General features: G+C 43.9%; 1 protein-coding gene and 1 long non-coding RNA gene across 16 annotated transcripts in view; one reads left to right on the top strand and one right to left on the bottom strand.

Moving 5' to 3' along the window:
- Tdrd7 (tudor domain containing 7) overlaps positions 1-14,725 on the bottom strand; it is a 73,868-nt gene that overhangs the window by 44,754 nt on the left and 14,389 nt on the right. For all 15 annotated transcript variants that reach the window (XM_087551432.1, XM_087551433.1, XM_087551441.1 and 12 more), the window contains 2 exon segments: positions 1,401-1,613; positions 126-267 (listed from right to left, as the gene is read on the bottom strand). In XM_087551432.1, coding sequence (XP_087407558.1) covers positions 126-267; positions 1,401-1,613 — 355 coding nt within the window.
- Positions 198-11,808, top strand: LOC120102866 (uncharacterized). Its single transcript, XR_015620857.1, has 3 exons — positions 198-328; positions 6,754-6,903; positions 10,451-11,808. It is a non-coding gene; the product is annotated as an uncharacterized LOC120102866 (long non-coding RNA).

Here is a 14,725-nt window from a genome sequence, read left to right as displayed (position 1 = left end):
ATCCCAGTTGCAGGAATTTTCTCCTGACATGTGGATATCAGTAAAATGTTCAATGAACAGTTTATCAGGAACATAGGCAATATTTCCATAAGCCCTTATGATAATGTACTCAGGAACAGACTTACCTTCTAGAAAGAATGGCATGGTTTTCTTCACTCTCATCTGACAATTAATTTGTCGCCCTGTTTTCCTTTTAGAGGTCCTCTGACGAGCCACAAGCTGAGCAATCCTCGCAGTCTCTGTGCAGGCTACAGCATAGCAGACAATCTGTGAGCAGCAGAGTGAGAGCAGGGCATTCTGAGAGCCAGTTTGTGAAGGCCGAGTCCCGGTGAGCCTATAAACCCCAGAGCCAGGTGTATGCAGCTCCGAGTGCCTCTCTCCCAGTTTCCAGAACCAAAGTTATATTTAACACAACAGGAATCATGCATGACCTAGTCCTCTTTCTTCAACTCAGGATTTTCATCTGTCCTTTAAACAGATACTTATGAGGCACCAAAATGAAGTAGGTATCGGGGGTTAGCAAATGAGCCAAAGGCATCCTGTGCTCTGCATACACCGCTCATCTTCCCGCCACTTACACGGGAGGAGTGGTGAGTGAGGGAAGCTAAGCCCCAGGCTCACATTGTGCATGTGCTACTCTAAGCTGAAAGCAAGAACAACACAGCTTTATGCAGCAGCCAAGTTTCATCAGCACTCATCCGGCTAGTGCGTCTATTCTTGAGAACACAAAGAAAAGAGCTACCTGCCTCAGGATACTCAGTAGGGGATACTGTAATGGTCAAAACTTGGAAACAGTTTTAAATGCTCAAAACAGGGGGGAAAGTTTCAAAGGAAAGCACAATTCAAAACTGTATGAAGCTCTCTTAGTTTATTCATTCGGACACTTGATTTTTCAAGCATTCAACACATTTATGAAGTGCTGAGAGAAAAGACAAATCTCTCACTCTCAGAATCTTTTCTTAAGAGAGAAAAGTTGAAAACTCTGGGATGAGTGCTGTAAAGAGCAGGAGCTGAGATTTAGACCTGGGAGGCTGTGGGATGCCAGCCCATGCTTACTACTGACACCCATGTGTATACTGTGGCCTTCCCTTACACATGTTCTTACAAATGAGCTTCCCCTCTAACTATTCTCTTGACCCTGGCTTCCCTTTCTTCTCTACCAAGCCCCTTCTTCCGCCCTCCCCCACCCCAGACACTGGCATTGGACAAATGTCCAAAATACTCTGAGGCACATATTACACAAGACATGAGAATGTGGGCTGCACCCTGGGTGTGCTGTCACTATGGATCTCAGCTACTCAGTGCATGCTTTTGCCTATAGCATAGGTATGAGATCAGAAGCACCAGGCAGGTGACTCTGACACAGTGTGAGCATTCTGACAGGCCAGACGCCATCTTACCTCTCCAGATCTACTAGCCTCTATCCTGACAACCGCTGGCACGCTCCTCAGATACGCTTCCAGAGTTGGGTAGCCCAGCTGTTTGAAGGGGATCCAGTCTCCAGTCAAAGAGCGGTACTCTCCTTGGAGCCGGGGCAGTACTATCCCGTTCTTATGAGACTGCAGGACAGCCCGTAGCATCTTGGAGACCAGATCTGCCTCCAGCATCTTTGCCTAGGAGAACACAGAAGAGGTTATTCTTACGGCGCGTCAGTCTGTGAATGTGAATGAATTTCAGCGCTGACACTTTTTAGAGGATGCCACAAACGAGGGCTGAAGGTCTCCTGTGGGATAACAACACAAGGGAGTGTCTACCGTGTTATCAAAGTAGGGACTACCATGAGAATGTGGGAAGTCAGAAGGGGCAGGAAGAGCCTGTGGATTCTGATGGGCAGGACAGAAGGAAAATGGGGCTGTGGGGCTGCCTGGGAGAATACAAAGGCAGAGGTGGGGAGAAGGGCACAGTGGGCTGCTCTGGGACCTTTAGGGAGCTGTGTGACTGACAGGACTGCAGAGAGAGAAAGAGGCAGACTTTGAGATGGCCACAGTATGTAAATGACTGCATTTGTTAAAGTGATCTGTCGCTGAAGGGAGACCAGAAATGAGGGAAACAAAGTGTCCAGCTCTGAAGTTTGAAAGGTCGGTTACTACCCAGCCTTGGGAAAGCTAAATTGGAAGAGCTTTCACAGATGTAAGAATGCTTGGAAACCCCCAAAATCAGTTAGAAATGAAACAGCAAGCTGAAAGTAGTCAGATGTAGAAACCACACGTGATGAGGGCTCCTAGAGCCTGGCTAAGGCATGCTGGGTAGTAACCACTCACAGTCATGGCTTAGAGGCAGGTTTACAAGAGTTTCTCTCTTGCATTTATTCTGGACATGTGGAGGCTAGATGTCCACAGTCCAGCCACATAGATATATTCACTAGGAATTGAGGTTAGAGGTTTGAGCTGATAAGAGAGTCACTGGTCTTCAGCATCCAGATAGAAGAAAACAGCATTATAGGTGGGTTTCTATAGAAGGCATGCATGTAGGAGATAGGCACAGGAAAAAGAACTACAAAAGGCTGATACAAATGTGAAGAAGAGGGGTGGGGGAAGGGAAGGGAAAGAAGGCATGTGAGAGAAGAGAGAAGAAACATAAGCTGTATCCCAGTGTCCTCCAAACTAAAAGAAAATCAATAGAATGTTCAAAGGTGTCATGACTGGCACAAGCAGTGTAACAAACATGAGCACACCTAACTACAGCCATCTAATATTCAACAAAAATGTCCAAAGAAGACACTCGACAAAGACAGCATTTTCAACAAATGGTGCTGGGAGAAGTGGATGTCCATATGTAGAAGAAAGAAATTAGGTCCAGGGGCTGGAGAAATGGCTCAGTAGTTAGAAGCATTGACTGCTCTTCCAGAGGTCCTGAGTTCAATTCCCAGCAACCACATGGTGGCTCACAACCATCTGTAATGGGATCTGATGCCCTCTTCTGGTGTGTCTGAAGACAGCTACAGTGCACTCATAAAATTAGGTGCATATATCTATCACCCTACATAAAAAACTAAGTCCACATGGATCTAAAACCTAAAACACTGAAACTACTACAAGAAATCTTAGATAGCCCTGAATAAGACACAGGTGTAAGAAAGGACTGAATCGGGGCCAACAATTGATGAGTGTAACTTCATAAAACTAAAGAGCTACATGGCTAAAACCACAATCAACTGGGGAAAGGGGAGGATCTGCCAGCTACCCATCTCACAGAAGACCCACATCCAGGAGAGATAAAGAACTTTTTAAAAAAGTCTAAAAAATAAATGACCTTTTTTCTTTTTATGGGCTTGGAATTTAAGTTCTCAGGACAAGAAATAAAAATGGCTATGAATTATCTCACAAACTTCACTGTTGCAGCAATTAGAGAAACGTAAACCAAACAACTTTGAGATTCCATCTCACCCCAGTCAGAATGGCAATGGTCAACAAAGCAGCCAGCAACAAATGCTTGAAGGACATGGGGGAGGGAACCTTCTCTTACTGTTGGTGGGGCTATCAACTGGTCTAGCCCCTCTGGAGATCAGGGTGGAGAACTCAGCCATGACCCAGCTATTCACTCCTTGGATATGCACAGAGGACTTGACGTCCTCCTCCACAGACACTGGCTCAGCCTTGTTCACTGCCCCTCTCTTCATGACAGCTACGGGACAGAACAACCTGCATGCCTTTCAACAACGAACAGATGAAAATGCTGTGATATGCATACAGTGGAATGCTATTCAGCTGTAAACAAAATAAACATGAACTCTGCAGGGAAACGGACATGACTGGAAAAGTTGACACTGAGGGAGGCGAGCCAGACCCAGAACGATGAACACTGAATGGTCTTTCATCCGAGACTCCTAGCTCCACATCATCAGCTGTGAGAACACATCCGGGACAACTGCAGAAACCCGGGAAGTGAGAGGGGAGCATTAGAGTAGCATGGTGCAAGTGATTTGAAGGGGAAATGGGGAAATGGAGAGCTCTAAGAAAGGGAATGAGCTACAGAAGGGGGAGAGGGTAAAATAAGAGTAAGGATGTCTGGGAAGGTCATAAGGAGCCATACACTAGCTATATTAAAATACCTATAATATAGGGGATGCCATGCCGGAAGAGCTCCCTGGAAACAGCCCCACTGACTTGCTCAGTTGTGATAGGTGAGCTCTGGTGAAGCACAGCCCCAGAGACTTCATCCCAGTACTGCCTGCTGCTTGCTGCTGGTGTGCTTCCTCATGTTTGCCATTCCCATGCTCCTCACTGATTTGGCATGGTGTGAGTGGACACCAGGAGACCCTCACTGCCTATAGCCTGGTGTGATTACCTCTGGGTGCCAGCCCATCTTATGGGATAAATTTCCTATGGATCAACATGAAGGTGAGCTTTTCATGAATTAATGCTGTTTAAATGAACTAAAGACCTTACAGAATTCCTGATTTGATGCAAATGATTTTAGGAAGAAAGTTTAAGGAGATAGTTTTAGTTGTTTTATTAGAAAGAGGTTATAAAGTTAGAACCAAGAATAGAATGTGCCCCCTTCTCACAGAAGAGTTAGAAAAGGTTCCACAATAAGGAATACACCCAAGCTTTCATAAATTACACTAAGAAGAGAAATAGACTTGGGAGAAGACTGTGATCAAGGGAAAACATTCATTCTAGGTCAGGTCCAAGGATGAAGCTGCCCCAGAGTCAAAATCTCTGACCCAGAATTGTTCCTGTCTAAAAGAACTACAAGGACAAAAATGGAGGAGAAACTGAGGGAAAGGAGGTCCATCTCAAGTGGAGGCTTCAAGGCCTGAGACTATCACTGATGCTCTGGTGTACTTACAGACGGGAGCCCAGCATGGCTGCCTTTGGAGAGGGCCAACAAGCAGCTGACTCAGACAGACATAGATATTTACACCCAACCAATAGACTGAAGCTGGGGACCCCTGAGGCTGAACTAGGGAAAGCCTAGAAGAAGCTGAGGGGGAGGGCACCCCCATAGGAAGACCAGCAGTCTCAACTAACCCGGACCCCCAAGTTCTCCCAGACACTGAGTCACCAACCAGGCTGCATACACTAGCTGGTATGATGGCCCCAACACATATACAGCAGAGGACTGCCTAATCTGGCCCCAGTGAGAGAAGACACACCTAATCCTGGAGAGACTTGAGGCCTCAGGGAATGGAGAGGCCTGGCAGAGAGATGGGTAGGGGGTGAGGACATCCTCTTGGAGACAGCTGGGAGAAGGAATGGGATGAGGAACTGTTGGAAGATGGACTGGGAGGTATATAAAGACTGGATTATAAAAAATAAAAGTAATAAAAATAATACTAATAAAACAAACAACTTCTTTTAAAAGGTAGGGTTTCAATCATGTATCCCAGGCTATCCTGGAACTCACCATGTAGTCCATGATGCACTAGAACCTGTGGTCTGCCTGCCTCAGACTCCTCAGTGCTGAGATTATGGGCTGTGCCACCACACTCCACTAAGGAAAACATTTTGTGTATGTGCTGTCAACATGGGAACCACTAGCCACATGTGGTTTAAACATCCAAAATGTACTAGGATGACTGAGGAAGTAAATATTTGATTTAAATGTGGCTAGTGGTTATCACATTGGATAGAGTTCCACATAAGCAGCCCCTCCCTTTCTCTGGCTTAGAAAGCAGAAGAGTAAAACTCAATAGTAATTTCCTCATTTGACCATTTAAAAAAAGCTAGTTCCTGGGGTGGGTCTTACAACTGTATATGCTTCTTAAACTCACACGGCAAATACACACCTATGTCTTCCTTATGTACTTCCCTCTGTGAAACATGGCCTCCTGAGACTGTCACAACAACAATATATAATCCACACATGCCAAGTGTTTTTCAGCAAAGGTGTTAGGGAAATTCAATGGGGAAAATTCAACAACCAATCAACCTTTCACAGAAAATAGGACCTTCATACCATATGAGAAAACTAACTTGAAATGACTATCTAGATCTGAAATAAAAAAGCTGTAAAACATTCAGAAAACAAAACAACAAAACAAAAACAACTAGAGTAAATCTGTGACCTTGGGTTATACCAAGATTATTAATTTTTGACTGCAGAATAAGTCGACAAATTGAATTAATTAAAATGTAAATTTCTGTTCTTCCAAAGACAATGTCAGACTAAAATATTTTCTTAATGGAGCCAGTGACAAGCTGGTACTCAGCTGGATGTGGTGGCCCACACCTTTAATCCCAGTACTCAGGGGGTAGAGGGAAGAGGGTCTCTGTCAGTTCATGGGTAGTCTAGTCTACAAAGTGAGTTCCAGAACATCAGGGCTTCATAAAAAGAACCTGTTTCAAAAACAAAACAATACAAACAAACAGAAAAGTGAGCTGATATTTTATGTAGACTCGAAACTCAGTGAGGAATCCATTTGAAAGATGCAAACAACCTGAAAACATACTTCAGTAGAGATGCACATGTCAACAAAACACTTTGTAGAGGGCCGCAATAACATTCGCCACCACAAGATGGCGCTGGCTTCCACTGCGCCCCACGTGGAAAGCTGGGATAGCTTTCGCCATTACAAGATGGCGCTGGCCTCTGCTGCGCCAGCCGACTTCCTTTCAGGAAGTTAACTGTGTGCGCATGTGCAAGAGTGCCTTCGTGCCAGGTCTTTGCCCACTCCGGGGCGTGCCAAATGAGATCATGGGTAAGCAACCAATCAGGTGTGGATGCGCCGCGATAGGGTGTATATGAGCCACGCCATGCTGGCGCCGGCCGCCCTCTCTATTATTAATAAATATAAACATTTGGCTACAGAAGGATTCGTGTGTTCCCGCGTATTCTTGCTGGCGAGAGGTCGCGCGGGACATCTGGTGCCGAAACCCGGGAGAAACGCCACACCATCGCCAGGCGCCAAGAGGGGGTCTTCCGTCTGCGGAAGGAATCCAGAACTGTAGTGTTTAAAAGGTAAGATCCTGAGAGACAATGCTTAGCCTTGACCTGTTCCACTTCACTCCCCTGCTAGATGCGGCGGAAGTTCTTATTATCGTTCTGGCAGCCCTCGGGCTTTCTCTATTGGCCTTTGAGTTTCTAGCTACTGCCAGACGGCCTCAGAGGTCGCATGGGAGCTGCCCAGCTGTAACAGCAAAGCGGAGAGCGCTGGGGGAGGGGCAAGGCGGCATGTCAGAAACAGGGTTAGGTAAAAATTAAAGAGCTCAAGGAAAGATAACAAGCAGACAGTCCCCTCTGCGGAGGTGAGAGATTGGGGAAAAAACGCCCCGGGAGAGATAAAACAGAGAAGGAAGAAAAAAGTCTTGAAAAGGAGAAGTCTTTATCCGGTAAAGGATTTAAAGACTTCAGAGCTTGATAGCTCAGAGACAGACGAGCTTAGCTCCTCTGAGGAAGAGGATTTAGAAGATGAGGCAGCTCGCTATGAAGAAGAGCTTCACAGAGTCATACTGATCAGATTTGATAGAGGTAGACCGCCTGAAAATTTATTCAGGAGAATCAAACAAAAGGACATCTCAACGCCCTTGCACAGCTTGATAGAGTTAATGTAATTGGGTTGTGAGTAAAAATATTCAAGACTGTGTTTCACTTCCATACCATTTGTGAATGTTAGTCGTGCTGCTCAGATATCCCATAATATATCTCAGTATCTTACAGGAATTTGGTTTCAACACGTTGATGGACTAGTCCAGGAATTGAGACAATCCATCATCCATATCAACTCCACTCGAGTGGATAGTCACCGTGAAAGTGGTGGGAAAGGGAAAATCCTACCTCTCTGCTGACACCATCTGGTTTTTTCCCTCTTTGTCTATTGTCTGTCCTTGGTGCACCAAGATGTCCCTATATGTCAGTTTATGTCTGTGGTTTTTGTTTCTTGGTGCTTAAATGTTTTATGTTTCATGTTCAAAAGAAAAAATGGTAAAAACTTTATCTGCCAGTCGTTCACACCTTGACTTGGTTCTAACTCGTTTCAAGAAGGGAACAATGAATAAAAAGCAGTTTCAATTGGCTTTTGGAACCTACATCTGTAGCTAGAAGCCTCAATAGGAGGCTGGCTAAATGTTTATACTAGCCGATCCTAAGGCACCAGGAGCTTCACAGCTTCTATGGTAATGAAACTGAAAAATCTTTGACTGTGATTATTGGACTCAACAGGTGACAAGGTACTTCTCTTATAATCACAGCTAGAAAACTAAAAATGGTGCTTGGTCTAAATATTAAAGACATGTATAGCCACTTCAATTTTGTTTCTGATTGGTTTTAAATGTATAAATATGCTCTACATGCCTTGGTTATGGGCTATTGGCTATTAAGTTATTGGATATGGTTAAGAAGGTATAACATTGGTAACAGAAAGTTGGCTTAAAACTGTAATTTGAATAGAGTCATTCTAGACAACATGTGGCATGAGCCAACCTAGGGAAACAGGTCTAAATTGAGGTAATATTTTTATGGAACTCTTATTCTAGAAACCAGGCTTCTAAAAGAATTTAGGACAATGTCTCTTTGTTGAGGTATTAGAGACTACACCATCGTGCGTTCATATATAGGAATTGGCAGTCAAACTTTGTACTAGATTGTTAGAGGTCGAGTTTTGCTTTCCAAAGTTGTGGTTTGCCCTGAAGCTATCTGTATTTTGATGCTAATTCCACTGCCCCAAGAACAGCTGCCTAGTCAGTACTCAGAACTCAGGTGACTTCCCAAAGTTGTGGTTGTGCTCTGGTGTTACAAGGAGAATTTAAGGATTGTGATTAAAGATTGCCAGTGTTACATTGACTAACTCAAACTTATTTGTAATTAAGAAAAATCAAACAGGTAGAGATTGTTACAGGATTTACAAAGGATTGATGAGGTTTTAGAACTTGTGAGAGCATTACAGCCAGTTTGCTTACTCCAACTGGCATTTCAAGATAGATTTAGAGGATTGATTGTGAGTTTTCATTTCGTGAGCTTGCTTATAATTTTAGAGAGCCCATAAAGTGATATCATTAAAAATTTTACAAAAGAATGGCTAATAGCCTTATATTATATTATTTTGTCGCTTCTTCAATGTAAGAAGTTAGAACTTTAAATCTTTCAGTTTATATGGAAATTTTTACTACAAACTTCTGCTCTCAAAATGAGCTTTAATATTTGGGGAGTAGCTGTTACACTACTCCAGAAAAGAATAATTTGAAACTAATTTTAAGCTACTAGTGATATGTTAATTGGCTAAGTACTTCACCTTGCCAGAGGACTTAGGTCTTTGTTTATCCACATTGGAGATAAAGCTTCAGTTGTGTTAATACAGAATTGTAGGCTAGAGTCATGGAAGTATTTTAAAAAGAAACCTGGTAAAACATATCTTATTCCAAACAACAGTAAATTGGTTATTACAAAATACTGATATTTGGCCTATTACATATACAAATTTTTCAGGCAAAATTGATAATTTTACTCTTTACATGCTTTTGTACTTACTGTAAATTTGTACATGCAACCCATATGAAATTCGCTTACTATATTTATAGGTGGTTCATCTAATGAAAAGGCTACATGTATGATTGGATCACTTGTTTATTCTCTTGAGTTTCTGTTGCTTCAACACAGATTATTAAATTCCGTGGTTTAGCCACTGTTTTTAAAATGTTAAAAAATCAAGCTTTCAATTCACATACTGATAGCCAATGTGTGGCTTGTGGTTTACAATTGATTTCAATTACTTAATGCTTTATTAGAGACAGGTTTTCTACTTAAAATCAATGAGTGATTTCAGTGTGAATGTCTGACAACTCACTGTCCTTTCAGTGCTCTGGCTCAGACAACTAAATTAAACCTTAGACTCATACCTAACTTTGAAAATGGTAATAGAGTTAATATGAAAAGAAAAAGACTCCATTTGCTTACTCTAAATTCTCAGCCTCGCCCTGCCAGCTCAGGGATTTCTAGTAAGACTGAAATTAGACAATATTTATAGGATTTGACATTTCTAATTAATGCTTATGTTTAGGTAAATAAAGCTGGTAAGGAGCTGGAGAGATGGCTTAGTGGTTAAGAACACTAAGTACTGTTACTTTATAGGACATTAAGAACTCAAACTGGATTGCCTGGACCCTGTAACAAGGGAGGACAATGATACCAGGCAGATTATAGGCCTTACATAGGAACAATTAGTCAAAAAATCTCATTCTTTATATATCCAAAACAATAATGCTGGAAACAATAATTTGGTATACAAGTCAATTTATAAATACAAGTGCTCAGTGTCCTCAATTTAATCCTCGAGGACTTACCTTAATAAATAATATCTTTACTATATCTTAATAAATAAAAAGGGGGAGTTATCCCTGTATGCTAAATAATGCTCCTTTTATTTCAATTTTAAAATTTGGATGCCAAAGTTTATGGCACCCTACAACTAGGCATACTTCTGCCTAGGTGAAATAGAAAGATCCACATATTGACATGATCCTATCAGGGTATTTTATATGGGGAAGAGGTCATGTTTGTGTTTTTTCTACAGGATGCTACAAGAGTGTGCCAGCTGCCTGAGTGGTTGCTGAGACTTGCTGATCCTGGGAGCATAAAGATTCAGCTCTCCTGGTTCGGGTCCCTGAGTCATTCCTCTGCCCCAAGAGGAAGATGGAAGATTCCCCCCTCATCTTTTGTCATCACAGAGATTTTGCCGTTGCTACAGTCAGTGTTACCGCTGTGTGTGTCCCGTCCCACTGTGGCCTGCTCTCTGACCCTCTGTGCACTGCTGCTTGCTGGAGAAGACTGGACTCCAGCCGTTGCTGCCCCCCTCATTTCCCTGGTGACTCTTGCTGCCTTAACTGGTGTTGTCATCTTGCAGTCTGTAGCTTCACAAGAATGCCATCTGTGTGAAGCTGCTGTGGACTGGGGAACTCTGTCCTGGTTGTACAGATCTCAGACATGGTTCCATTGGCTGCTGGTTGTTCCAGAGATCCTGAACTGTCCTGGAAAAGACCTTGACACTTTCGCTACTATTGTAGCAGCCATTACTGCTGCAGAAATTGTGTCTGCAGTGTCTGGAGTTATCCTCCCCCAATCTATTGTTAGACAAGCACAGTGGGTGAACTTTCTGGAGTAGTTGCTAACAATTAGGAATTCTAAATTTTATTATAGGAGCGGCTTGACTATGGCTCTTGGTGGTAACAGCTGAGGTGAACCAGATGAGGTGCCCACTACTTATCGGGAGTGGCTCTGTTTAATGCAGCCCTATGCTGTGGATAAGTGTTCATGCTATGGTTGGTTTGCAAACTCAGATCTCAACAGAAACGTGACAAGGCCGTTATCACTCAAGCACTTGTGGCCATTGAACAAGGGGCCTCCCCTAAAATTTGGTTATCTATCTTCAAAAATTAGTCGGTATCTGAGTTCTCTGCTCTTGCACCCCATGGATCTGTGGATCCATTGCACTGGGATGAGAGAGACTCAATGATCCTTTGATCAGCCCTTCCACATCTGAGGTTTCCTCATTGCACGCGATAGGGTGATCATGATTGTTATAAATAAAATAATAAGGGGGAGATGTAGAGGGCCGCAATAACATTCGCCACCACAAGATGGCGCTGGCTTCCACTGCGCCCCACGTGGAAAGCTGGGATAGCTTTCGCCATTACAAGATGGCGCTGGCCTCCGCTGCGCCAGCCGACTTCCTTTCAGGAAGTTAACTGTGTGCGCATGTGCAAGAGTGCCTTCGTGCCAGGTCTTTGCCCACTCCAGGGCGTGCTTAATGAGATCATGGGTAAGCAACCAATCAGATGTGGATGCGCCGCGCTAGGGTGTATATAAGCCGCGCCATGCTGGCGCCGGCGCCCTCTCTATTATTAATAAATATAAACATTTGGCTACAGAAGGATTCGTGTGTTTCCGCGTATTCTTGCTGGCGAGAGGTCGCACGGGACAACACTTTGTAAAAATCATTTCTTTTTTGAAATTATAATTACATCATTTCCCCTTTTGCTTTCCTACCTCTAAACCTTTCCAGCACAGAGGCAACAAATTCAACAATAAAGTTAAAATGGCAGGCAGAGTCAAAACCAAAATAAAACACTTGTTAATGTGAAGACCTTAGTTTAAACCTCCAGAACCTTCAAAGGTCTGTAGTGCTAGCAGGCCTGTGCCAAACAGGAGGTAAAAGACAGGGGGCCTGTGAGTTCCCAGGTCAGCTAGCTTGACATATGCTTGACATATGCAGCAGAAAAACAAAACACAACAAAGCCAACAAGAGAGCTTGTCTCGAACAAGGTGGAAGGTGAGTACCAACATTCAGACCTTCCTCTGCCTCCAGCAAGTGTACACAACACATGGATGCCTGCATACTCCAACAATTACCTGATGGGCTGGAGAGAAGTTTCAGTAGGTAACAAGCTTATGTGATGGTTTGTGTATGCTTGGCCCAGGGAGTGGCACTATTAGGAGGTACGATCTGTTTGCCTTCAGAACAAGATGTAGAACTCTCAGCTCCTCCTGCACCAGGCCTGCCTGGACAATGCCATGCTCCTGCCTTAATGATAATGGACTGAACCTCTGAACCTGTAAGCCAGCCCTAATTAAATGTTGTCCTTCTAAGAGTTGCCTTGGTCATGGTGTCTGTTCACAGCAGTAAAACCCTAAGACAGCTTCCTCTACAAACATGAAGACATGGATTTGGATTCCTAGCATTCACATGAAAAGCTAAGACAATTAATTGATGTTTGTAATGCCGCCATCACTGGAGGGAACAGTGTGCAAAAAGAATAGGGTACAAAAAGAACAGCAAATTCAGTGAGACCCTGTCTCAAAACTCTGTGTGTGTGTGTGTGTGTGTGTGTGTGTGTGTGTGTGTGTGTGTGTGTGTGTAGAGCACTAGAGTAAACACCCAACATCAAGCCTTGGCCTCCAACACACAGGCACACACAGATGCGCATACCCACACAAGCATGCATACCTCAAACATACACCCATACACAGATCACATCTGCATACACCATGCACACTCTTTAAAAACTGACAACACCCAATGCTTAGAACTTTGTAACCAGAACTCACATGCATTTTTTGGTGGGTGCACAAAACAATTCTCTGAAAATAGTTTAGCAATTTCTCAGGAGTGAAGCATACACTTGCCACAGAACTCAGCGATCCCACTCCCAAGTAACTGTCAAAGAGAGACGGCATAAAGTCTGTATATCGTGTATACAGCAGCCTTCCTTATGGGGCAGCCCTGTAACCCTCTGACAGGGCCATTCCAATGACTACTAGAAAGACTTTACCAACACAGGTACACACGGTTTGAAAGACCAGGCCTCCTGGATCCTGCAAGCTCATAGAAGTGAGTTTTGTAGCTGCTCCAAACAAGGCTACTTCCCCTTCCTCCCTAGGATAGTCTTCCTCCCTTGTTCAGGAAAGGTGCCCTTGTCATCTTCCTTTTTTCTGCTTTGAAAGAGAGGCCAAGAGCAGTTTCCCAGGCAGAATCTTTTTATAATTAGAAGGGAAGGGAAATGGTAAAGCCACACACTCCACTCAGGACTTAACTGTCACTGGAAAGCTGGGTCCAAGGCTTCCTTCTCTAAATTCCACCCCCTTCCAAGGGTCTCCCTTCTCTCAGGCCACAGACTTCCCAGAGTAGCAGGTGTCACACAGTCCCTCCCTGCCCTTCTACTACATTACTTAGGCATCATTCCTGCAGACACACTGAGGCTTCCGATGACAGTGCTCATCTGTGTGGGTCGGAGGGCACACCCTCAGTTTTCCCTTTCCCACCCTGTCTACCTGCATGGTTGAATTCTCTTCCCTGGCAACTGTTTTAGCTAAGCACAGTTTTCCGAGTTGCTCTAGAAAGTCTCTTGCTACACATACACCTGCTATTGACCCTCTCTCTTTAACATACTGATTATTTTTTAAAAGTCCATATTTTAGTATTTATTTCCATAGCAAACCTGCTAACAAACAGGTGATATATTTTTATTTCATTTGATGTGGGGGACCAGGGGCCTGCAGAAACTTGTATCTGGATCTGCTTTTGCCTATGTGTCCAAACTCCATGCCAGAATGCAAAGAGCACACCTGTTCTTCCTGACACACCCACCTTCTCCTAGGCCCAGCCTGAGGAGATTCCCTACCAGCAGATTTCATTCCCTCCACCCTAAGCAATGTCACTTAGCCATGGATAAAGATGGATGACTGACATGCACCACTCCCCGCCACCTCCATGAGGCTGCCCTAGTCCATGCCAGCAACATCTCTGCCTCTTGGCTCATCTGCTTCCACTTTGCCTTCTAGCATATATTCTTCACAGCACAAATGTCAAACAGAGCAGACGTTCCACATTAAATCCCATCATGCCATTCTTCTACTCACAACTTTCTTCTCCACCTGTCTCATTCAGATGAGAAAACCAAACTGTCTTTGCCTACCTTCACTTCTCTGGCCCTGAGTCCTTTTCCTCCACACTCATCTTGGCATCCCTGGCTTTCCTGAACTGTGCCTGGGACAGCCCCACCTCATGACCTTTGTGCTTGCTAGTTCCACAGCTGTAAACTCCTTGCCCCAAGGGTGAATCCTGCTCTCTTCAGATAAATACCTCACATGTTATTCTCAGCAATGCCTTCCCCAGCCACCATAATACTCAAAAGTCAGAGCCAGTGTGCAAGCTGCATGGTGACCTCTTTCCACTGCTCTGTCTTACTGTCACCTTAGAGTCTCACCCAACATTCACTATGCTGCCGTCTCCTTACTGCAGTATTTGTGTCTGTTCCCTATAGATGCTCTAGTGTCTAGTCCACAAGAGCTC

The sequence above is a fragment of the Rattus norvegicus genome, chromosome 5, assembly GCF_021556685.1.
Source record: "Rattus norvegicus strain SHRSP/BbbUtx chromosome 5, alternate assembly SHRSP_T2T, whole genome shotgun sequence".
Lineage (NCBI taxonomy): Eukaryota > Metazoa > Chordata > Mammalia > Rodentia > Muridae > Rattus > Rattus norvegicus.
The sequence above is the reverse complement of the archived record's forward strand: the minus strand, read 5'-3'. Positions and strand labels throughout refer to the sequence as shown.